The 26,034-nt window shown below is 41.0% G+C and overlaps 1 protein-coding gene across 1 annotated transcript in view; it reads left to right on the top strand.

Annotated features, from left to right (window-relative positions):
• The first annotated feature begins 3,420 nt into the window (after positions 1-3,420).
• GALNT12 (polypeptide N-acetylgalactosaminyltransferase 12) overlaps positions 3,421-26,034 on the top strand; it is a 35,517-nt gene continuing 12,903 nt past the window's right edge. The window contains exons 1-7 of the mRNA XM_009280674.1: positions 3,421-3,467; positions 3,635-3,804; positions 4,537-4,726; positions 7,382-7,567; positions 10,073-10,190; positions 19,366-19,542; positions 22,152-22,283. Of these exons, the coding sequence (XP_009278949.1) occupies positions 3,421-3,467; positions 3,635-3,804; positions 4,537-4,726; positions 7,382-7,567; positions 10,073-10,190; positions 19,366-19,542; positions 22,152-22,283 (1,020 nt within the window). The remainder of the gene's footprint in view (positions 3,468-3,634; positions 3,805-4,536; positions 4,727-7,381; positions 7,568-10,072; positions 10,191-19,365; positions 19,543-22,151; positions 22,284-26,034) is intronic.

Genomic DNA, 26,034 nt, shown 5'->3' with positions numbered 1-26,034 from the left:
GGTGGGGGGAGTGAGCGAGCGGCTGTGTGGTGCTCAGTTGCCGGCTGAGGTTAAACCACGACAGAGGTGAATCGCCTTCTGGATCTGTCTTTACGGACATACAGAATCCAGACGATTAGCTCAAAGATAGCACCTATCTTTTAGATGGCTAATGTGAGATGCAATTAATCCTGTCTTAGCGTGATCCTCTATATTGGGAAAGGACAATGTTACACATTTGAGGGTGGCACTAAAGAGCGCCTTAGTCAGAAGCCGAAAGCAGCTTGCAGTATCGGCAGTGTAAGTATACATTCCCAGTATCTGCAAAAACGTATTTTGGGACTGTTGTCACCAGTTTGTATCCTCCCTGTCATTTTAGTGACACATTGTAACTGATACGCATTTGTTTTTCTGAATAACCCAAAGTAGGAGTGAAATGATTCACTTGGGAAGTAGGAACTTGGATACTCGGCTGACACACAGAGAATAAAAACACATTCTGAAGTTTGCAAAGGTGAATACAGAAGACGCACTGCTAAGGTGGTTCTGTTGTAAATAGAAGTTGGGAAATGGAAAAGCCGAGTTGTGACCACTAGGCTTTAAGTCAGGTTTCATACTTGTAGTGGTTTTTTTGAAGCTTGTATATCTTGTGAGGTGGTAATGTTTAGTGTCCGTATGCATGCCGCTTAGTTGTTATTCAACAACACTTCTAAGCATTTCCATTTCAGGGATTCATTTGTTTTTTTAAGATTTTCTTACACTATTATTTTTCCATGGTTTAAATGCTTTGGGTTTGTAATCTCCCCAAGGGGATTATTTTTTAAGACTTAGCAAAACTCTTTGAAATGTCTTTCAGTACAGAAAGATAAGGAAAAGTGTACTTCATTTTAGCAACAATATTTGAGACTGCTAAGAGTTGAGATCTTGTAGCAATCTAGTAAGGAAATAATTTCTAGTCTTGGAAATAATTTCTGAGATGAACGTGCAAATCTGCATAGAAGGTGAATGACTTTTTTTTTTTTTCTTTCTCCCTAATTCTTTAAAAGTTTCAAAATTTTAGTTGGTGTATACGTGATGATTAGTTTTCCCCAGGATAAACTTAGTGTACTAAAAAGCTGAGCTTTCAGTCGTGCTCTGTGTATTTCATTATGCAAGGTGAGAGATGGTTCCTTTCTTCAGCGGGTTGTCGGCCTTGTCCACCCGGCCTGTTGGGGGGAAGCGGGGTGCGGGGGAACCGGGCACCCCTCGGGGCAGCGCGGCCGTGCCGGCCGGCAGCCTGCCCTGCCGCCCTGGAGAGTCAATTCTCTGCACTTGCCTGCTGCCTTCCACCACGGAGCTAGTAAATAAAACGCCCTTTTTAGTTGTGGCCTCTTTCTTGACTTCAGAAACCTAAGAAACATGTACTCTGGTATGTCTTGTAGGAGGCTGACCTTTTTCCGCAGTGTAGGGTACGCTCAGCGAAGGAGGCAGCAATGCACAGTGAATCACAAACAGTTTGGGGATTGCCTTGCTCTGTGCCAAATTATGTTTCCCGTCTCCAGCATGTAATTTTCAGGCAAATCCATTGAAGTCTTTAATCTATAATTAGGCTTATAAGCTTCTTTAGACCTTTTGGATTTCCTTTTTTAAATGGAATACAACATTATTATTCTGTGAATCTTTTTGACGTATTTTCCAGAGAAAGCTTTCCTGGAGGTTTTCTATTTATTTCTTTTTTCCTTCGGTTTTCTAAAATGGGTAGGTAAAGATCCCATTTCCATCAAGAAATGAACTGAAATTACCTGGTACGAGTGACTGTGATACATAAGAAGAATTTTTTCCTGGCAGCACTGAGCATAAATGTTTTTCAATAGCCTAAAGTAAATATGTATTTCTAAAATTGGATTCATACAGTAGGTTTTTCTGCGTTTAAAAAAAAAAGTTAATTAGAATGTCACTCCATTTTCATGTGTTAATACATGAACATTTGGCAAAATAAATCACTTCTGTCACCAGCCATTGGTGTGAGGCAGTTCTATGTGTGAATGCCCCTGTTTGCCTCAGGACAAGTTACAGCCTGGAGGGATGGGCATTTTTGTACTTCACTGTATAAGTGTGTGTGTATATGCACCTACCTATATGTGTATGCATGCGTACGCATCATATAAAATGAGTGTTGTTGCACAGCATTCCTTTCATGTTTGAGAAGCAGCCTTCTGTGTGCCTCCTCTGCCAAAGTGTCATTTTTCCTCATTGCTTCCTCACTTTCAGGTATTTATTACAAAAGTACTCTACAGACTTTTTTTTTTCCCTTGTAAGAATTTTAATATTAGGAATATTCAGATTCAGACTTTTTTTTTTTTTCTGTACCATGGAACTTGATAGATATTGCCTAATCTTTAAAGAAACCTATAAGTAGTCTTTTTTTTTATTGCAAACACAGCAGCATTAAATAGTCAGTAAATATATTCTCGATGTGCTATAGGTAAGCAGTTTTCTTTTAATGTCATTTTCTGGGAGTTTTGGGGAATTTTGGTTCCCCTAAATTGACCTAAGGGATTTTGCTGTCACGTTTTCTACTGATCAGTTCTGGTTTCCCTTTTCAGCTCCCCATAGCATGTGTTTTGGAGGGCTCGCTGCTGTTCTGCTTTGGTAGGAGGCATGTCCTACCTGCTTCGGTATCTATTGTGACCTAGCGGTCTGCAGGAGCTGAAGTATGTCCTTCTGCCCCTTACAAGCCCTGGTGACTCCAGGCAGTAAGCTGGAGGCATAAGAAAATTCAAACATCTCTAAACCATTTCTGTTGGTTTTTAACGAAACTCATACAGGATGCTCTAAGAAAAGGGGAGAAATGGTAATAAATACCATTATTACTTTAAAATTCTTTCGGACCAGGGAAATCTTTAACAATTTACACACTTGGCTCAGCTGTAAGTTTCTTGGCATCCTTATGTTCATTTAGGGAAGTTCATGTATATATTTATAGGAAATACGTTCTGGAGCAAAATCCAAAGGGTTGCAAACTTCTTGGCTCTCCGTAGAGCCAAACCCATGCATTTCTATGTCTGTCTGTGTTTTTTGCGGATTTCACTATTATATCTTGGCAGTTCTGTGGTCTTCCCAAATTCTGCTTCAGTGTACATACGTCTCAGTTCTGTTGCTGTTTTGTTTTCTCTTTATATGTTGCTCTTCCTTCACAGTTATGTTTTTACTGTCTAGCACTTGTTTTATTTTCCAAAGCACAAGTTATCAGTAATTTATGCTACTGTTTTTACCACACTTAGGTTTTATATTTCTTTTTTTTTTTTTCCCCCTGTAATCTGAGGCATGTTTTGGCCATTGCTTGTTCTTCTACTTGAGGTAATATTGTGCGAAGATGGCTATTGCACATACACCAGCCCAGAATACCTCCTATTATTTTTCCTTTTAGACATTTTGGAGGGTTACAGAATTTTAGTCATAATGGTGCTGCGGAAATGGGACTTCTGGAAGACCAGCTTCCTGAAAGTGTTTGCATGACTTTTCCATGTACATGCAGTTCTTTTAAGATCCTTTATATGTTCTTGCTCTTGCTTACAGTTAGAAAATAGCGTACAAAATCTTCATTTGAGAATAGTTTTATGGAAATTAACAAATGCTTTTGCACTTGTAGTAAATGCAATCCCCTCCCTTACAGATGCAGAGAGAAGAAGTATGATTATTATAGCCTGCCGAAAACCTCCGTTGTGATAGCTTTTTATAATGAGGCTTGGTCAACACTTCTGCGAACTGTTCATAGTGTTCTTGAGACATCTCCAGATATACTTTTGGAAGAAATTATCCTTGTAGATGATTACAGTGACAAAGGTAGGAAGAATAACTCTAAATAATGTTGACTGTTGATGGGGTTTTTTGTCAGCCAGTCCATAGGAGAAAAAGATATGCTGTTTGAGTAACATACCATAAAATTGTACAACATAGGCATCTAATTGGAAAATAATTTTTCTTGTAGCGTGCCAGTGAAAAATTTGACTTCTGGACCAAATTTAGTTTAGAATGGGGAAGCATGTTTGTTGTGTTGTAACAGGAGTGCTTGCATATATAGATAACGTACAGTCTGGTCAGAGCATTTCAGGTTTCCTAATTTGAGCAAGTTTCGATTGCTCCAAGGTTGCCCTGATGTCTAGTATAGTGAGAGCTACCTGGTTATCTGTTTTCGTTTGATTTATGGGACACAAAGACAATGCTTGCATTTTCCACCGCACATGAGTTGTGTTAAGAATAAAACTTTTACATGGAAAAAGTTTTACATAACATTTGAGAAGCACTTAACAATTTGGAAATGAATTACAGAGGCAAATACGAAGCATTCAATTTCTTGAAAGTAACTGTGATTTGTGTCCATCCAAGTTCTGTGCTTTTTCCTTGTCCTTTCCTAACAAGGACAGTATAGCAGAATCAGAGTTCAGAATGCTGGCATCTTTCAGGCACTGCTATAAGTAATATGCTACTGAAAAAAGAGCTTTCTGTAGCATGATGTAAACCAGTCGTTCCAGAACTATATTCTTTCTTTTTTTTTTTTTTTTTTGTTTGTTACAGAACATTTAAAGGAGACTTTGGAAAACTACATGGCTGGCTTACGCAAGGTGCGTCTTATCCGTGCAAATAAGCGAGAGGGGCTGGTTCGAGCCCGGCTGCTGGGGGCGTCTGTGGCAAAAGGAGACATCCTGACGTTCCTGGACTGCCACTGCGAATGCCACGAGGGCTGGCTGGAGCCGCTGCTGGCAAGGTGAGGTTATGCTCTGGGCTGGTTTTCTGTCCCGCTGCAGATGGGGAAGAGAGGGTTTGGCACACTTCTGCGGTGGAAAAATGGCTCTTGGTAGACGTTTACCAAAGGTTGCCAAAGTCTGGTCCCTGAGGCACTGTGAGTGTTTGTTTCCTGGTGGTGGGGTAGCGAATGGAAGTGTGGAAGATCAGGAGGTGGATTTTTGTTTTCTGCCGAGGACCAGGCTGCTCTCTTTCTTCAGAGAAGGGAAAGTTTTGTTTTCAGGAAGAGGAATCCTCCCCCAGCTTTGAAACTGCCTTGGGAAAGGTGGCTACTTCTATCAACCTGGGTGGTGGATGAGAAGGTCTGGAAAGATGCGTGCCCTGAGACATCCCCTGTTGCAGGGCAACGTACACATAAGCAGATTGGAAGACAAGTCAATAAACTCTGTCTTCCCAGCCCTGAGCTAATCCATCTCTCTCCAACTGGAGGGAGATTTCCAAAAGCACTGTCTTGAGGAGTGTGAGTCTTCCTGATGCCTAGTGGAACTTGTGTTCTCAAACTCCCCATGTTCATTTGAAGTTGTATCTGGAATAATATTTTAATTTTTTTTTTCCCTTAAAATTGTCATATTTAACTTGTTTCTAAATTTCATACCGAGTATATTCCAGATAACTGTGGGTTAACTATGAACAGTCTAGATAGTGTGAAGAAAGGAAAAGGGGTAAAAATCAAAGAATAAGCATGGTTTTAACGACCGTCCTCTGAAGAAACAGTACATAACTGTGGAGACGATTCTGTAATTTCTTCACTTCTTTAGCAAACCACTAGATGGCAATCTTGAGGAAGGATTTGGATAATAATGATTTGGCTAATAAATCACCTTCTGTAAAAAGTTAGCCCCGGATGTGTCTTGGAATTTTTGCCCTTCTTGCTGCAGATGCAGACGTACATCTCTAAGGGGATGTTTGCATGGCATATCTCGACTCAAATGTATGGAAGCAATACAACAGTGTGAGCATTTTGCAGTGCAAACATAGTTGTATTTGTAAGCTGCCTGTGCATTGTACCATCTAGTTAATTCTTAACTTACAGAACCGGTGATGGCTTTTCACTTACCTGATTCCTTTCACAACTGAAATCACGTGCCAGATACCTAATTTTTACTTCTTTTCCTTTACAGGAGCAACAAAGCATTTTTACATTTTATTGGGAATTTTTTTCCTCTGTGTACGTATCATTCTCGTTGCTTTGTACATAAGCTTTATGCAAGTGAGACAGGAGATAGCAATATTTGTATAAGCCCTTTTGTGCACTCTACCAAACAGAATTTCAGTGGGAGATCATAAGGAAAAAAACAGCTGTGCCACACCTTCCCTCTGGCAACAAGGGAGCATTTCATATTTAAGGCAGTCTTTCTCAGCTCAGACAATACTTCTTTGGAACTGCTTCTTTTCTCTGCTGCATTTAACCACCACAAGCTGCTCTAATTTCAGAGTCAGAGCCCCTTGGTCAGCCTGCGGGTTTTAAGCTTAATAATCCCATGAGGAACTGGCTCCCCTCGAATGACAGATACATCAGGTCTCTTCCTTGTTTGGCAATATAACATGTTCAGTTTTTCTTCTCCTCTGGAATACCCAAATCAGAAGATGCAGGGCTAAAACAAGTACCAGTATCTTAGTCAAACAGGTCAGTTTTTCACTGAACTGGAGATGTCTAAGGCAAGCGTAGAGAAGATTGCTAAAGAGTGATTTAGGAGAAAAGCCTTAGCTTGAGCTTCTGTGCTTGAAGTTGATCTCTCCTGGTACTCAGAGGCCTTTCCAGAAGTTGAGGTGAAGGCAAAGGATCCCACAGTCTTTTGTAAGGGCAAATGCTTTTGGGAAGGAATCCAGAAAACCCTGCATGGTACTGAGAAATGGGAGGAAGGAGTTTATCTCCTTGCAGAAGTAGACCTACAAGAAATGTCGTCAGCTCTGATGTATTCTTAGTATGATAAAGATCTTAACTATCTTTACATCAGCCTTGCTGATAGGTGTGTCATTCTGCAGTACTATCTTGTTTCTCTTTTTTATGTCCTATGTTGTCGGGGTTTCTGGAGGCCTCCTTCATGTATATTTCACTGTGGGAGATCCAATTCCTGTCTCGCATGTTTTTTTTCTGTTTAAGCTCATGGCTTCTTTTTGAGTTACTGTTGTAGTGCTCAGGATAACTTTTTGTAGATGATCACAGTTACAAGAACAACCATGAGCCAAGAGCCTAGCTACCTTATTCATCCTTGCAGAATGATAGTCATGCTGCTTTCTAAATATCTTGAACTCAGCTACCTGTGCAAAACAAAACAGATGTTTTTGTTGAGAATGCAGTGCTGGATATGGCAGCCAAGCCAGATGCTGAATGTGTTATCTCAAGCCATCTGGCATACCTCACTTCCACTGTCCAGGAAGATTGATGCTTGCCAGGTGCCTACAGCTGAGTCCATCCTGACGCATCCTCCTGATGCATCCTCAGCAAGAAATCGGTGGTTGTTCTTGTAGCTATCCTTTCCTTGAATTGCAGCATGAGTTGAAGAGGAGCAAAACTTTGCGTTTGGTATTTGTAAGGGTTCTTTGTTCTTGACAGTTCTACTTTTTGAGAGACGTTTCTAATGGAAGTCACCCTTTTCTTTTAAAATCATATTAGGATTGCGGAAGAAGAGTCAGCTGTCGTCTGCCCAGTTATTGATGTTATTGACTGGAATACATTTGAGTACTTGGGAAATGCTGGTGAGCCACAGATCGGCGGATTTGACTGGAGACTGGTCTTCACTTGGCATAGTACCCCTGAAAGAGAACAAAAACGGAGGAAGTCCAAGACCGATGTGATCAGGTTAATTTTTATGCATCTTAGGAAACTGTGGATGTTACAAGTGCTTTTGACTTCACTTAGAAATACCGGGTGCTGAAAAATATTTGAGAAATGAGCATATTACTAAAAATTACATATCTTGTTTAGTTCCCCTTTTTTCCAAAATAGCTCCTGCTCACCATGCTCCTGAAAAAATACTGCTCTAAAAGCTGAAATGCCTGTGTAGTCTTCCATATGGAATCCTTATTGCACAAGCAGCCTCTGGACTCCTGCCGGCAAACTCCCACAGATGCTTTTCAGCACGCGGAAAGGTTGTAACTGATTAACTAATACTAAAGGATGTCCTCTGTGCAAAGCAAAGAGATCCGGGTTGTAAAAAATGTATCGTGGTCAACAAGGAAAAAAAATCGTCTACCAGTAAGAAGGCAAAAGTAGTTTTGAAGACTTTATCTGTGCCATAGTGATAGGGGTGGTTCCTTGCTCTGTTTTCAAAGGTGAACCGGTTTGCCAGTTCTTTATTGGATGAAATGATACAGCTCTGCCCACCATAGTTTCTATGAAGGGCTAACTCGTAGGAGCTCATGCGGATGTCTTCCTTGTGGGTTTTAGTTTTGTTTTGTTTTAAGACAATTTGCAATCAGTTGGTATTATCTGTCACTCCATAGTGTATTTTTAGGAGAGATTAGGTAAGAGTGCAAACAATGTGTCTGGAAAATGGACACTGTAGACAAAATCCTGGTCTGCTACGCTTAATTTGGAAGTTGCTGTATTTCAGCAGTGTATTGTAAAAAATGAAGCAGCTGGCATTTTTAACATCACGATTTTGTTAGTCCTTGCTTTTATTTATAATCTGTTATTTTATGGACTACAACAAATACAGAATTCTCTCAGAATTTTCTCAGTCTTTTCTAGGTCGCTTATCATGGTAATAATACCCAGTACTTCACAAGTATTAATGAACTTATCCTCAACTGAGAGAAGAGAACATTTTTTCTTTTAAATGGGAAAAGTGAGGCAGTAGTTTAGTCCTTCTCAGCATATACTAGTCCACATCCTCCTGGAAAAAAGTTTCAAAACAGAGTAAATGTTTTTAAAGCCTTTAGTTTAAATATGATGCTTTTCTTCTCCATGACAAGAATTGTCTTTGGCATGCCAAGGGGAAAACGATGAAGGATAAAGCTTCGTGGTAGCCCGAGGACTGTGAGCTCGGCAAGTGTCTGGAGAAGGCAGCAGTGCTGAGAGCAGTGTCACCGACAGCTGTGTTTGGAAAGACAAGATCTGGAGTGAGACAGAAGAGCTTGACTGGTTATGGAACTTGGGTTTTTTTTTCCTTCTGTCTCACCTCATCTCTTTCCGTTCTTTGAAACAACGTATGACAGTGTAAGACAGTGTTGCTTCAAAAAGATGGCTGGTAAAATTAGTTTTGATGGATTAAGAGTAACTGATCACTGCACCTAGCATTTGTTAATATTTACCTCAACAGCAATTTAGTAAAATTCATAAAGCGTCAGCTGAATTTAGTTCCAACCAGCATTATATGCTTGGCACTTTAAAGAGGGTCATTTTCTAAGACTGTAAACAATTAGGAACAATAATGAACAAATTCAAGTTTATATATACATGCACACACTACCCTACTGAAAGTACATCCCCTAAGTGCGCTGTCGCTCTGGGCCTTGTGGTCTTCAGTGAGGATCCACTCTTGGCCCCTGATTTTTCTTCGAAACGTAGCAAACAATTAAAAAAAACCCCAACAGATGGGTAGATCTTAGAAAGAAAAAATCTCTTCAGGGGCTCTATTTACTTAATTCTGCTCAGTTGATGTCTGAGAGTTTTTCCACTTGATATTAATGGGATCAGAAATGTTGTTATTAATTACCAAAACACAAATATGTGTTTACTTACTGCTAAAGTAAAATACATAAGGATACTGCACTTAGAATTTCAGAGCTGGCTAAAATAATTCTGCCACAGAAAAGCTTATGTTCTACTATGTGAAGGTAAGAGGCTAGTCATTTATGGCCACTCACAAAGACACTGTAATTGCAAAAATTTGTATTAATACAATGTTTATCTTCTCTGATTTCATAGTTATTTTTATTTTAATACATTCTGGAGCTCATTTCTGATACAATTTTTTACTACAGAATCTGGCTAAAATAATTCTGCCACAGAAAAGCTTATGTTCTACTATGTGAAGGTAAGAGGCTAGTCATTTATGGCCACTCACAAAGACACTGTAATTGCAAAAATTTGTATTAATACAATGTTTATCTTCTCTGATTTCATAGTTATTTTTATTTTAATACATTCTGGAGCTCATTTCTGATACAATTTTTTACTACAGAATTAAATTTAAATGGCATGACAATATACTATTTAACCGATCAATGACTGACTGTTACTTTGTATCCAGAAAAGACTGAGAAAATGAAAAATAAAAATATATTGTATTTTTGATCTGCAGTTCGTTAATTTATATTTTTCGTTTTTTATTCAATTCAGAGTTACTATTCTCTTTTATAGGTCTCCAACCATGGCAGGTGGATTGTTTTCTGTGAGCAAGAAGTATTTTGATTATCTTGGTTCATATGACACAGGAATGGAAGTCTGGGGAGGAGAAAACCTTGAATTCTCATTTAGGGTAAGTGGCTCAATTGAAAGTTTGTTGGGTTTTTTTCCCCTGAGAACAAAAACAAGGGTCTTATTTCTTTCTTCATGCCCTGTTAATTAATGAGATAGCTGTAAGGTAAGTAAGTGTTAAGAAGAGAATATTTTGGGTGATGTTTGTATGAATCTCTTTTCCTTGTTTTTGTGCTTCAGTATAGTTATATTTTTCTTCAGAGTAGCCATTTTAAAAGAATTTAAAAAATATGTCTTTTGTTTTAAAGGCCAGTATAAGATGTAAGTAGTGGTGTGATATTAGCAGTTGAAGTTTACATTCTGTGGCTTGAAGAGGATCGTTGGAAAGAAATGTTTATAATGCTTTAATGTGACTGGAGCTCTCACAGTGGTTGATGGAGTGAGCAGGAGGCAGCTGGTGGCAGTTACCAGCGGGGCAGGACAAGCCAGCCCCTGTACTTCTTGAAGGCTTTATTCTGTTTCGCTTCAGGAAAGGTTTGTGTAAAGGTTACAAAAAGTGATGGGGAAAATCTCCAGGAACTGTAGAGCTGTACCCCACCGGAGCGTGGACCAGTACTCAGTTGTGAAGCAGAGAGATAGCTGTGCTGGAATGAAAAGGATTTATGGCAGGGGAAGAGAGGAGATACAAGACAGTCCAGACTGACAAGCAAAACAGTCTTGTCCTCGTCAACTCCGCTGTTATCTGTGCTGCTGCTGATTCCCACTGAGCACTGGCTGCCTGTGGTTTGCCCTGTATCACCCTTAGCTTGCTGACGCAATCCACTGGTGGTGTAAGAGGTACACTGCAGGGCCATTTTTGGCTTGCAGAGAGTTCACGACTTAGTATCCTGGATTCCCCTTGCTTTTTCTGCTCATCATGAGGTATGTTTTATGGTCATATTTGCATTTCTGTGTATCACCAGATTGTGGGAGGGGATGGTTGGTGGTTTGGTTTTGTTTTTTACCAGGTGACAGCAGATTTCAGGGATTAATGAGTGTTCAAGGTCAGGTTGGATGGGACTTTGAGCAACCTGATCTAGTGAAAGGTGCCCCTGCCCCTGGCGGGGGGGTTGGAGTATATGATCTTTAAAGGTCTTTTCCAACCCAAACCATTCTATGATTCTAAACAGTGTTTTGATGCTACAAAACCACTCTTGAGAAAGGAAGCATCACCAGACTGTCTCACGTGAGATGTCTGCCTGTTAACCAGAGAAGCATGGAGTCTTCCTGGCTGCTGTTCCTGTCTCCTGCTGCCTGTAGTGCAGAAATCCTAGCAAAGAGGGCACAAAAATAAGGAAAGAAAAGGATCAGGGATGATAATAAGCACAGACCTACAGTTGACATGGTTTCTCTCTGGAGGGGGATTTCTCAGACAGGATCGCTGTTTGATCTGAATTCACGGCCACCTCCTTTCTCACATAGGGAAAAGTTTCTCTGGCATGTAAGTCCAAACTTGGAGCGGTTCATCTTGAGGGCGCTCACAAGGCATGAGCGGGACAATCAGGGGATCAGGCCCAGCCAGCACGGGTTCATGAGAGGCAGGTCCTGCTTGACCAACCTGATCTCCTTCTATGACCAGGTGACCCGCCTAGTGGATGAGGGAAAGGCTGTGGATGTGGTCTACTTGGACTTCAGTAAGGCCTTTGACACCGTCTCCCACAGCATTCTCCTCGAGAAGCTGGCGGCTCACAGCTTAGACAGGTGGACTCTGCTCTGGGTAAAAAACTGGCTGGACGGCCGGGCCCAGAGAGTTGTGGTGAATGGAGTTCAATCCAGTTGGCGGCCGGTCACGAGCGGTGTTCCCCAGGGCTCAGTTTTGGGGCCGGTCTTGTTCAATATCTTTATCAATGATCTGGATGAGGGGATTGAGTGCACCCTCAGTAAGTTTGCAGACGACACCAAGTTGGGCAGGAGCATTGATCTGCTGGAGGGTAGGAAGGCTCTGCAGAGGGACCTGGACAGGCTGGATCGATGGGCTGAGGCCAACTGTATGAGATTCAACAAGGCCAAGTGCTGGGTCCTGCACTTTGGCCACAACAACCCCATGCAGCGCTAAAGGCTTGGGGAAGAGTGGCTGGAAAGCTGCCTGTCGGAAAAGGACCTGGGGGTGCTGGTTGACAGCCAGCTGAACATGAGCCGGCAGTGTGCCCAGGTGGCCAAGAAGGCCAACAGCATCCTGGCCTGTATCAGAAATAGTGGGGCCAGCAGGAGTAGGGAAGTGATTGTGCCCCTGTACTCGGCACTGGTGAGGCCGCACCTCGAATACTGTGTTCAATTTTGGGCCCCTCACTACAAGAAGCACGTCGAGGTGCTGGAGCGTGTCCAGAGAAGGGCAATGAGGCTGGTGAGGGGTCTGGAGAACAAGTCTTCTGAGGAGCGGCTGAGGGAACTGGGGTTGTTTAGCCTGGAGAAGAGGAGGCTGAGGGGAGACCTCATCGCTCTCTACAACTACCTGAAAGGAGGTTGTAGTGAGGTGGGTGTTGGTCTCTTCTCCCAAGAAACTAGCGATAGGACGAGAGGAAATGGCCTCAAGTGGCGGCAGGGGAGGTTTAGATTGGATGTAAGGAAAAATGTCTTTCCTGAAAGAGTGGTGAAACATTGGAACAGGCTGCCCAGGGCAGTGGGTGAGTCCCCATCCCTGGTGGTATTTAAAAGACGAATAGATGAGGCACTTAGGGACATGGTTTAGTGGGCATGGTGGTGTTGGGTTGACGGTTGGACTCGATGATCTTAGAGGTCTTTTCCAACCTCAATGATTCTATGATTCTATGATAAACACACAGCCTACTTGTCTCGGTCAGTAAATTCAGCAGGTCTCCGCCTGAAGCTCAAAGCAACTTACCACCTCCATCAGGTCTGTGAGCTTCTGAAGCAGGAGTCCCCCAGCTGGCTCCAGTTCTGGGGTAGCCCACGTTGATGAGTATGTTGCAGTGATCCCCTCTTTCCACTAGAAGGGATTTCTTGTCAGTGGGATAATTGCTCAGTCATGGGGTCAGGAGCTATGAAATAGCTCTTGATGAAATTATTTTTATGTCTCCTTTTGCAAGGCTGCTCAGGGAGCCAGAAGTAGCAATAGATTGGGTTCGTACTTGCGGGCCCCAAAGAAATGATCATGCTCGTCATCAGTCACAACTCAAGGTAGGTTAAGCTGGAAAGCAGACAGGTGGTGGACGCCATCCCCAGCTAACTCTGGCAAGGGAAAATTGTTTTTCCTGCTTACTGAGGGATTGGAAGGGGTGATAACAATGAGGGAGTCATGCATTTTGGGGTACAGATGCTTGCTGACCTGGGGCTTGCTGTGTCTCTTACTTTCTCAGCTATGACACTATTTGCAGCAGACAAATAAGCAGAGACAGGAGACTGTCAGTTTAGCAGCAAGCTACATCAGAGAGCATGACACTATCTCCCACAAACATAGCGTAACAGTAGCAAGCATGTTGGATATGTGCATCTCCTGAGCAGGACTGGCTCTTGCAGGCACTTGCTTGTGTCTGCTAGTGCACGTGCAACCAGACCGAGCACCCGTGAGGTGGAGAGGATGCTGCTTTTGAAAGTAGTACTATATACTCTGCCTCTTAGCAGAAATTTGCACCTCGCCCAAAGCAGCAAGCTTGGAAACAACAGCCACAGTTGACAGAACTGGACATTACAGGATATACTTCATGTTGTTGAAATGTCTGCAGTCTTCTGTGACCCTGGCTGCCACAGGTTTGGTGGCACCAAAATGGTTGTCCCCTAACCAGTAGGAGTTAGGGGTAGCACCGCCCCAGATGGCAGTGGTTTTCTCCTCTGAGATGGATTGTGGGAGCTTTCTACGAGGACCTTTCTACAGCTCTTTGTAGAAAGCCTCAAAGACAGCCCTCTCTGCATGCAGTTCTTGGCTTTCTGCTCTTCATGTCTTGCTTTTTGGGAGACCGAGGCTTGCAGACAGGATAAGCCTGACCCCTGCCCTCTACGACATGGAGTGCCTCTGCACTGGCTGCTGTTTTGGACCCAAGCTATCATTGCCATTGACCTCTACTAGGCTCTGGCAGCAAGTGTCATTTTTGATGTTACTGGTTCCCCTGAACCAGGTGTTTGACCCCATGGGATGCAGCAGCATGTATGAGCATTGCCTTTGCTCCTTCACCATGGAGAAATGTGGTCTCCTCGTGGGCTGGAGGAAGCATTAGAGGCTGCCTAGCACACAGGAGAAGCACAAAAGGAACAGCAGCAGAGTCCCCAGGAGCCAGCGCGCTAGGGGATGTGCACGAGCATGCTGCCGTGCCCAGCAGGGGCTGAGCAGGCACATGGGTGCACCAGCCCGGGGACTCAGGGCAATTCTCCAGCAGCCACAGGCATGCAGTGTGTCATGCACCGGGCTGAGAGCGGGGACGTGGCTCAGGGGGGGTAAGAGAGGCGCTTAAATGAGGAAGCAGCGAGGCCGGTGTGGGGTCCCTGTGGACTGCAGGTGGATCGAGCAGCTCTCTTCTGGGAGGCCAACAGTTTGCAGGACGGACTGTGCAATGGCCAGCGAATATGCCTGGGCATGCTAATTTTACTAGTGCAGATTGCCAGTAGAATCTAGGCATTTGGATCCAAATTGTGCACAACATGCTTTGCTCTATTTGATTTCAAGCCCTTGTACTCGTGCTTCCTGCGGTGAGGGTTTTTGTGGAACAGAGCAGAGCGCTATGATGTTGCTTAACTGTGTTCTTCTGGCTGCCCATGGTGCTGAAGAAGGTCAAGAGGGGTAAATCAGTGTTAATTCTGTTGTCCCCGTGGTTTCTAGACCTGCTAGACCTGAAGATTAGGAGCAGGGATACTGAAAAACGCTGTAAATTAATTCATTGTTCTTCTTGTCTCTGAAAACACCACCCTCTCCCAATGACATGAAAGGACTTGTCCTCAAGCCTCCTCTTTCTCGTACTTTGATTATTCTAAACTGAAGAGGCTGCGTGCTGAATGCAGGAACAAGTCAATGTGCCTTGATTTCAAATTGCTTAATGCTATTTGGCTGGATAAAATTTCACTTCATGGGCATAATCGGCTTTGAAGCTCCTCTTTCTGAGGGATGCAGAACATGTGCTTTCATCTTCCCCCTCCTGCACATGGAGCGAGGGGAACCTGGTTGCAGCTTTTTTCCCCCCTCTCTGCTCTTGGTCCTGCTAGCGGCACTGCAATGTACGTTTGTTTCTGGGGACCACCGCTTGAAACACCTGTGTTCTGTCCTTCAACCCACCATCACGGCACGAGAGAAAACCACGCATGTGCAAAAAGGCAAAATTATTTACTGATAAGTCCTTTCTTCTGTTGGAAATTTCATTGCCCACGGGCCTGGATGATATGCCTCCGATCGCCTGGGGTCTTCTCTCTTCTGATCTTTTTGTATTGTTTCTTTCTGTCCGCATCTGGAAATCTCTTGCAGTGGGAGCAGCCAGGATGGGTTCATGCAGCTGAGGAGGCCTCTCTGCCCACCCAGCTCCCAGCAGATCATGCATGAGCACCACGCAGGGGGGCTCAGCTGCAAGCCGGCAAGCAAAACTGCAGCAGAGAGAGGGGCAGGAACAGAGTATTTTCCACAGTTTGTCTTTGTTCAGGAGGTGGCATCCTTTTTTATTTTTTATTTCTTCCAGAGAGTCCTAAAATGTTAGAATGGAGGTGGTAGAGCTTATAGAGCTTTTCTTGTTTAGTGTTCATTGACCCAGCAATTAGGTCAGTTGTCCAAAGACCCTGGCAGGGATGGGGATCCCAAGACGAGATCTGTGCTTTTACTGTAGCTTTTCATAATGCCACCATCTGTCTCTGAAAAGAAAAGAAGAAATATCGATTGCCTGCATGCATCAAGGTGAAAGTGAAAGTAAAAATGAATGTCACCTTGTTTCCTTTTTGTGCTCAAGGAAAAAAATACGCTTTTATAATGAGCTGCGAGCTAGCCAGGCCTAGTAAAGAAACATATTTTCATGCACACGAGCATGCAAAATATACATGAAATCTAATGTGCTTCTCTGTTAAAGGAGGTGCGAATAGTTTTAGGGGAGAACCTTCTTCAGAGTCACTTATTTAGCATTTAGTAGTCAACTTTGGTTTCTCTAGTGAATTCCTTGCTTTCTCTCTCTTTTCCTTGCTCTTCATTTGTACCTGATTTTATATAGAGGTCAAAACATGTTTTCCATTCAAGAAAATAAATAAACCTTTGAGGAACTGCTTAGCTGGATTATACTTAATTTTTTTGTAATAGGAAGGCAAGAGAAGTTTTGAACTGTTCTAATAAAGGAAGCAGAATTTAATGAGCATTGCTCATTAATGAGCAACCTACAGTTATTTTTTTTTTAGAGAAATTCAGAATTTTAATTATTGAAAAAATCAGCTGTTGTGGAATTCTCTTTTTGGCAGCAATTTAACAGAGATATGGTCAGTCTGTTTCACTCCATTTAAATCAGACTTTATCATGGAAGAGTAAATAAATGTGCTTCCTTCTTAACCGTACATTTTTACTTTGGTAGTCTTGATGGTCCATTCCTCATATCTTGTTTAAAAACAGATTGATCAAAACAGTTATGATCAATTAAAAAATGCTTATATGGAATCTAACAAATATGGAAATTGTTAAACTTTAATAAATTTAATGATGCTTAATACTTGCTGACAAACAAATCTTGCATGATAAATTTCAACTTTAAAAAAGTAATCTTGGATATAAAAATAATAATGTAAGAAAGCTATTGTTTTGAAACAAAAAGGGAGGTCTTAAAGTGAAAGTGGATAGCTGGTTTCTTAGCAGCTTTCAAAATGGCAGTAGTGTAACTTACATGTGGAAATATGCAAATTGTTTAAAAGATCAGCACAGAATTCTAGATTTCTTGTATAATTCCTGTAATCATCTGTCTGTTCACACAACAAATATACTGCTTCCCCAAAAAGCAACAAAAAAGAAGAAACAAACCTCTCATGAAAAGCAAGAAATTAAAATTTTAAATCCAGGAAGTAAAGATTATCCAATGCTCCCTATAGTTGAATAATTAATTACCTATACCTTTAAGGAAACCGTTTGTTTTAAAAGTAAACATGTGTATTAGAGTGCTTACAATTTTGTTAAGCACAGTATTGTGCCACATCTGAAGGTCTGACATCATTATCCAAAACAACGGAGACAACATTCATTGATTTCTAAATTAAGAAATTTGAGAGAAATCATAAGTAACTTAAAAAAAAATATAAAAAAATTAGCAGTCTGAAGACAACGTCCATCTTGTGTATGCTGAAAGCCTTCATCTGTAGTGACTTTCTAGATCCCTGAAAGTCCCAGGGAGAGGGATGGGACAAGTCCCATCACTGATCTGTTGTCGTTGTTATTATTTGCTACCTCACAGCTTTCACTCCTGCTGTGTTAATTTGAATAACATGTAATTAAAATGTATGTGCTATACAAGAAGGTTGTCAGGGAGCAAACCTCTCTACCCATTAAACATATCTCAGCTAATTTCCCTTGTCCTTCATTTACAAAGGAAAGATGAGCTGCCACCTACGCAAGGTTGAATACATGAGAATTATCTCACTGGAGTGCCAGTTCTCAAAAAACTTCTGTGGAAGGTCTATCGGAGCCATTGGTGATAGTCTCAAGTTTGTCCAAGTGCAGCAACATGTCCTGCTCCCATCTGACTGAATTTCAGAAATGTTGTTTCGGGCACCCTTCAGAAACAGGGTGTCTGCCACATGGTCGTCATGCACAATATTAAATAGGAAATACTTAGCTGTGCTTTTCTTTCATTATATCAAACTTGAGATTAGAACGGATGATGGGAAAGTGGCTGTGTGGATGAGCTGCCAAAAGTCCACCATTTTCAAAGGAGAAGAGTATAACTACAAAAATTTGCACAGAGTACTGAGGCTAGCGTAGCTGCTTGGTGGTCATTTATGGGCTTTATCTCCAGGGCAGTAGGTTTCCTGACCTGGGGAGCCAGAGGCAGGAGGATGAGGACAAGGGCAGAGTGAGTTCTGCCAATTCCACACTCAGGTTCAAGTACCTTCCTTGACAGCAGGTAGGAATATCGCTTTAGACAGGGGAGGTTGTGTCACTAATGTTGGTTGGACACCATGAGTTAGTTACAGAATTACTTTGCGTTTTCTTTTCATGCGTTGAGTCTGGGGTTCCTTTCCCAGCTTTCCAATGAAAAAGGTTAGTTATATTGTTATGACCAGGCACCCATGCCTCTCTTCTGAAATGGTGAATATAGAAATGGGAACACAACTTATCATTCTCCAACAATATGACAAGCTTACCTGTTTTGTTAGGTCAGCTTTCCAGTAGAATGTGGGCAAAGATTTCTGGTAAGAAATCAGTTATTGGTCATTGGTTTCTTTCCAAGATGGCTATTTGTATGGTTAATTTGGACAAGAAACATGTCTCTTTTTTTTCCTTTTTTTCCTTTTTTTCCTTTTTTTCCTTTTTTTCCTTTTTTTCCTTTTTTTCCTTTTTTTCCTTTTTTTCCTTTTTTTCCTTTTTTTCCTTTTTTTCCTTTTTTTCCTTTTTTTCCTTTTTTTCCTTTTTTTCCTTTTTTTCCTTTTTTTCCTTTTTTTCCTTTTTTTCCTTTTTTTCCTTTTTTTCCTTTTTTTCCTTTTTTTCCTTTTTTTCCTTTTTTTCCTTTTTTTCCTTTTTTTCCTTTTTTTCCTTTTTTCCTTTTTTTCCTTTTTTTCCTTTTTTCTTCCTTTCTTCCTTTCTTCCTTTTTTCCTTTCTTCCTTTCTTCCTTTCTTCCTTTCTTCCTTTCTTCCTTTCTTCCTTTCTCCTTTCTTCCTTTCTTCCTTTCTTCCTTTCTTCCTTTCTTTCCTTTCTTCCTTTCTTCCTTTCTTCTTTCCTTTTTCAATAATGCCTGTATAACTTGAATTGTAGACCACAGTTAGACCTGCAGAAATATTGTGGGCCATTTCTTATCATGCCTTCAGAGAAAGTGAAGCTAAGAAAGGGATAATTGCACACCAGATAAAACCAGAGATGGGGTTATCTCCTTGTAACTCCCAGTGATTTGCTCTGAGTTCACAAGGATGTCATTTCATCCAGCTTATTCATCAAATGAGACACAAAATTATTGTATGTGTTGCTTATAGTACGCTGTGATATTCTTGAGAAGGTATTATCCTTACAAAGGCTTATTGTTACTGTATCCTTCTGCTTGCAAAGAGTCAAATTAATGATGCGCAATGTCAATTCTTTGTTCAGATATGGCAGTGTGGAGGAAGTCTTGAGATCCACCCGTGCTCACATGTAGGTCACGTTTTCCCCAAACAAGCTCCGTACTCACGGTCCAAAGCTTTGGCAAACAGTGTGCGTGCAGCTGAAGTGTGGATGGATGAATATAAAGAACTTTATTACCACCGAAATCCACACGCTCGCCTGGTGAGTTCAAGTCCATTGTTCTTGGAATTTCAGTAGAATTTGTTTTCAATGAAATAACTTTTAATTTAGCTAATATTTAACATGAAGCAATTTTTATGTTTATTTCTTATTTCTTCTGAAACGTTTTCCCAAACACAGAATAAGTGTATATATAGTTAATTTTTAGTTCCTTCAAAAAAATCAGAAATTCTGTAAGACCAGAAGGTGGCCACGTTTGTTTCATTATTAAATGAATGAATGAATAAATGAAAGAATAAAGTTAAGCAAGGTGACCCAAGTAAGGAGGAGCTGTTTAGCATGAAACGTATGCTTCTGTGAAACAGCTGATACAGGATTCTATCAATAAAGAGTTACAGAAGAGACACACAATTAACAAATGCTAATTGACAAGGTTCAATGGACAGTAGATCTTTAAGTGAACAGCATGGTAATAATTTTTAGCAAAATTACCTGTCTTGTGATAACTGTAAAATTTTGGACTGATATAAGACAAAATGGATTTTTCTGTTTGTTTTACTGCTGCACAATGTTTGATTAAAAAAAAAAAGTATACAAAATCAATATTGCGAAGATTAAATTAATTAAAATCAGTCCTGGGAACTCAGATGAAAATGTTCCTAATAAAATGTTTGAAGTATCAGTTCTGTTTTCAAAAAAAGTAGTTAAAATTTTTATTTTCCATGAGGAAGAAAATACAAGTTGTTTGCAAAATTTTTCAGGAGATAAATACTATGAAAATTGAGTAGGTCAGAATAGTAAAGCAGTGTGCAAATTAATAGCTTGGATATATTTATCGTGAGGGGCCTGTAGGCTGGAAGACAATAACAGTGAAATATCCTCACAATGTCTAGAAATGACTTCTATGAACCTCTAGCACAAAGTCCAAAATTCAGGGCTAAAAGAAATCACTCTCTGCTGTTGCTTGTTTCTGGAGGTGCTTAATCTCCCCAGGCACTTCTCTTTGCACAGCAAGTTTTCCAAGTGCCGGCTTTCTGGTTTTGTGCATGGGGTCAACTGCCCTGTGGTGGGCTGCTGGGCACCCACGTCTGGCTATGCCGGACTAGAGCTTAGGGACCAGGCAGGGGGACAGGGAGCTCCCTATACGTTTGAGTGGCCTACCCCAATAGACATGCCAGGGGAAAAAAATGCTCTTGAAACCATTACGCTTTTAAAAGACACGCTGGAGGACACTGGGGAAGCTGAATTTGGTTAGCTTCCGTCTCGTGTTCCTTTGGATTAAACTGGGTAATTAGATTATTATAGTGTACGCATTTGTAATAATTGTTTCACTTTAACATCATAAAAGCCATTTAGGTTTTATTATTAGAGTCTGACTTTGAGAGAAGTACGGGGTTTGTGTATCCAAAGACGGGAGCTCCCAGGCAATGCCAGGCTGATTCTTCTTGTCATATGCAAAGAGAAAACAGCAATAAATGCTGACAGTTTTTCTTGTAAAGTTCTGGGCAGTTGATGTCTGTGATGACGGAACTTTAAAGGATATTTGTGTGTTAGTATTGGAAGTTTTGCATATTGGCTTATTGTAACACAGTGGATGTAAGCTGAAACTCGTGCGGTTTTTTGCATGTATCAAAGCTGCCGCCAATGCACTCTGGTTTCCGTAATACTCTGTGCACCACTTGTTGCAGCAGTTGAGTTCAGACCTTTTTACTTCATCGAACCCAAATATTCAGTTCCACAGCATAATGGACAAATGATTGATGCTATGGCTGCAGAATTTGGTTCCATAAAGTTTCGCTTCAAGATTAATGTTCAGACCTCAGAGCTAATATGTCATGCTGTTTGTTTATTCAAGCAGGCATCTCTGCCTCTGTTTTACATCTGCTTTGTGTTTTCGGTGATATTTCCACAGCTTTGAGAAATGCAAATATGTTTGTGGTTTGATGAAAGTGTGTCAAGTGACCTGTAAAAACGTGGGGGCTGCAAATGGTATCTCATGCCTGACTGTCTGAAGTCCCCATGTCAATATAAAGATAGATTTTTTTGAAGACAGACATGAAAAGATGTGAACTCTGCTGCAATCTATAGACAGGGAAAAGTCTGCAGTGAAAGTTTTTCTCTAGAGGTTTAAGATTTCATACTCCTCACCCCCCAAAACTATGAAGTTCAAAGGAAACATTAGCAGATTTTACAAATGTCATCAGCTAAGTGTAAAACTGTCTGTACAGGTAATTTGCAAACAGATGGTGGAATAATCTAAAATTCACAAGATTCATTCACTGCTTTTGAGATTTTCAATTATCCAGCTAAATGAAGTTTTATTTTCCAATATGCCTTCTCAGTTCCTAGCAATCTGTATTCAAGGATTTCCTTACTTGCAGATTCGGGGAGTTTTCTCAGATGAACTGTCTTCTAGAATATTTTAAAGTTTTACGTGCACCATTCCAATTTTTTTTTGTCAACATTTAACAAATGTAAGGATACTGAAATCAAATCCAGCACCCAAACATGGGGATTTTTCCTGGCTAAAAGTCCTACTCATCACTTTAGCATACGGTTCCTAATAATGTATACAGATAATTTAAAAGAGAGCATCTGTTCTGGTTGGGTTTTTTTTTTTAATCATCTTTTTTCTTTTTTTTTTCTTTCAGGAACCATATGGAGATGTGACAGAAAGGAGACTCCTTCGAGAGAAGCTGAAATGTAAGGACTTCAAATGGTTCTTGGAGAATGTGTACCCGGAGCTTCACGTACCCGAGGACAGACCGGGCTTCTTTGGAATGGTACGTGGCTGCTGAGAAGGGGCCTCCTCGCAGCTCTCTGAGCTCTCCTGCTAACTCAGTATGAAGGTATTTTTATGCCAAAATCAGTTTGGGATTTTGGTAGAATTCAGTTAGAATTGGTAGGCTTTAAAATGTGGTTTCTATCAGAATCTTTATTCTAGGGGATGCTGTTGATGAAGGAGTTCTGTGAGAGGGTAGGAGAACAGGTAATGTTGCCATAAATTACACCTTCCAAGTGACATCTTGGGAGTGTTAAAGGCAGCAAAGGATGACTTATTTTATTTCTTGAAACGTTGCATAGCAAAAAAAGACAGCACCAAAGTGTTTTAGTCATTAGTTGTCGACTTGAAAATAGGAAGAGTGTGCTTTGAAACGTGTATTTGCACATTTTATCTGATGAAAACTATGATGCTCTGGTGATGGGAAAGAGCTGGTGCTGCGTGCTCCGAGATCATAGAGGATTCTGTATGTCAAAACCAACACGTTAATTTTTGATCTGGAGGTCGCTTTAGACCAGCATAGGTTCACAAGCAATTTTCATTGGTTCAATATCAGAATCCTCTTCTCCTTTTTTTAAGAGTCAACAACTTTCTATGCTATTTGCAGCTTACAAATAAATTTAAACTATAGCTCCATGTATATCACATTACTGTAATCTCATTTGGAAGGGATGAAGGCAGAGATGATGCAGCAAATACCTGCTTCCTCTGAAAAATCGGCAGATACCTGCTGCATGTCTCATTAGGAAGACAAGACTGACCTTTCTGCCAGGCAAGGATATAAAATATGTTCCTGATTACCAATGCCACATTGACTTAGAAGTACTTTTGCTGGTAACTCGATCACTTTGCAGATCTAGCTAAGCTGCATTCCCACACTGCTGCATCGCATCCAGCCCGTATCACAGCAGTCTTGTCTTGCTGCCATCTGCGCTTCAGTTACTCAGTCTCTGCTGGATCTCCTTCAGTGGAGGAAAAAACCTGATCACTGTGGGCGTACAAAACATACAGGAACCAAGTCTCCTCACAGTCTTCCCTAGCAGCTTTGTTACCTGTGGAACGAAAAAGAACCTAATGTGGAAACACTGCGGTTTCCCACAGGGGGGCTGTAGGAGCTCCCATAGGGAGTGCATCAGTTGGCAGCAAAGCCCTTAGGAGCCTCTGAGAGAGCAGCCACCCTCCTCCATTGGTCTTGGAGCTTGCACTTGAGTTGGTATCTCTGTGTGATCACTGGCATGAAAGGTAATATCCACCATTATGCAGTACCTTGAACAGACCCTGGTACAACATTGGTTTGTTTTTCGTTGTTTTGTGCTGGATCGCTAATTGACAAGGTCAGAGACAGTTAAACAATGACACAGTTGAAGCAATAAGACATTATAAGACTTACATTCCGGGAGCATTTCAGTAACGTTATCCTCCCCTCCACCTCCATCCTTCACCCTCCAAAAGAAAGCCTAGACTGGTGGCAGTGATAGCGCTTCAGCCTTCTAGGGAGGGGAAGGGATTTCTGCAGTTTCTTTCACGATTTAACTGCACATGTCATCCTCAAGAAAGGTGTTGACAATACCTAGAAATAATAATTCTTGTTCAGAGCTGCTTGAGGTATCTACAGCGTAATTTAGGTGTGCTCTGTATATTTCTCTAAAAACAGTTCTTAAATGCTGTCATCTGGTTGTGAGCATAATAAGAATACACCATTTTTTTTGGCAGGAAGAATTTAAAATGTTATTAAAGTACAGTTATACTCTAAGAAAGTGACAGTGCAAAAATGACACCTACTGATTAAACTGATTTGTGGATATTGAGTCCCATCTGCTAACTTCAATGAATCATTGATCGTGTTCTTTACTCCTGCCTTAGCCGTGTAGTGCTTTTCTGGTTCACAAAAACACTGTGTTTAAAAGTGTCAGCTTTGTTAACAGCTCGGTTTAGTGTGAGGTTATTTAATTGTTCAAAGAGATTGCAAAGGAATATGGGGATTTCTCCCTCCCTTGAAAATCTTTACACTGAAGTTGAAAATCTTTCTGAGATTACCCATAGGTCAGCCATATGTTACTGAAATAAATGTAAGAATTATTGAGCAGCATTCAGTGCCATGCACTGACAAATAGGCACTTGTGCTAAATTTTTTCTCTTGATATGTAGATAAAAATATCTATACTAAGCTTGGTTGTCTAAAAAGTTAGCTGCCTAAAACTTTATTTAAACATACTGAATTTTAAATTTTTTTGTCTGAGCTATGATTGCATTCTTATAAACTGCCTGAGGCCTAGAAATGAGGGAAATATCTTCTTACTTGTTCTTGGGCTACATGCAGCTTTGGAACTTTGTGTGGGACATGAACTAAACCTTCTGACTTCAATAATTTATTGGGGGGCGGGAGGGAGCGAAGCTGGTAGGCACTTAGTGGGTTAAAATAAGATGATGTCAGCATTTCTGGAAAGGCTGATAATCCCTTTTAGGTTCTTGTGTAGAGCACTGATGTCTCTCTTTTTCTGGCATAGCATCTGATTTGGCCATCCTTGAGCATGCACTTACCGGCAAAGTATACACTGTACTTGTGCTTCAGCTGGTATGAAATTTAAAAAGACCTGAACCCCAGGTCTGTGCAGATTGCCCACCTAGATACCCCAGACTAGGTCTGCTTAAAAATCTTGGCTGCCCTGGGAAGGGATGGTGTGGGCACCTATAGGAAGAACTTTGAGCCATCTTGTGTGTTTAATACTAGTACTGTGACATTGCTGCATTGTGCAGCTAGGTGAAGATAGAGGAGCTGGGCAGCTCTGTGATCTTTTCATGTTATTGGTGACTGTGGAAATGTATGGCTGCAAAGCAAGGGAATAGTCAGGGTTCCCCTCCCCTCTAAGGTATACTAAGTATTGCTGGCATTCAGGGTGCATATCTGAGGATAAAGATTATGGTCAGTCAGTGAATTTGGCTTTGAACTTGGCATCCAGATTGGTTTTAAAAGACAGTGTTGACACAAAACTCAGGATTTTATCTCTCCTTTTCTGTAAGTTTGATCACTAGGCAGTGAGACCGTATTATGTTCTGATACGAGTTCTTCTTCTTTGTTCTTCTTAAACAGTTTCTAGCTGATCTTTCTTCCAGCTGAATGTGAAGCAACTAAGCTGATAGATGTCTGTTGTGACTCTCTAGCTGATGGCTCTTTTCATCACCTATCCTTAAAGGCATCTGCGACTGACTGAATCAGTTGGGAGACTGATGAATTGAAGACTTGAATTTTTCTATTGGCAGCTTCCTTCCACATTTTCCCCCAAGACCATCTCCTCTTCAATGAATTTCCAAACGCTTAGTCATAATTTTCTTTTAATTTAGACCAGATATAACCTTAAAAAAAAAAAAAACCAGGAAGAAAGATTTTAAGCCTTTAAAACTATGAAGAATTTTGTTTTGTTGTGACATGAAAGAGAACATTTTGTAAATTATCTAAATAACACATGATATATATATGGACAGGCTTACAGAAGAAGAGATCTTAGCTATGTGGTTTCAGTTATGTAATCAAAAAGACTATTGCATGTCAGGTGTTACAAGTTCTCAGAGGTATCAGGCTCCAAAACAGCCTCCTCTAGTGTATACCTCTAAAACTGCATTATAATACAATTTGTAGAGCTGCGGTTTCCCATAGGGAGATTGAATTGGTACCCAAGATTATGGCTGACTAGATCTGGAGATCTGATGCCCATCACAGGAAAATATGCACCACTCCATTGGCTGTACAGCCT

This window comes from Aptenodytes forsteri, unplaced genomic scaffold, assembly GCF_000699145.1.
Source record: "Aptenodytes forsteri isolate BGI_AS27 unplaced genomic scaffold, ASM69914v1 Scaffold291, whole genome shotgun sequence".
Taxonomy (NCBI): domain Eukaryota; kingdom Metazoa; phylum Chordata; class Aves; order Sphenisciformes; family Spheniscidae; genus Aptenodytes; species Aptenodytes forsteri.
The sequence above is the reverse complement of the archived record's forward strand: the minus strand, read 5'-3'. Positions and strand labels throughout refer to the sequence as shown.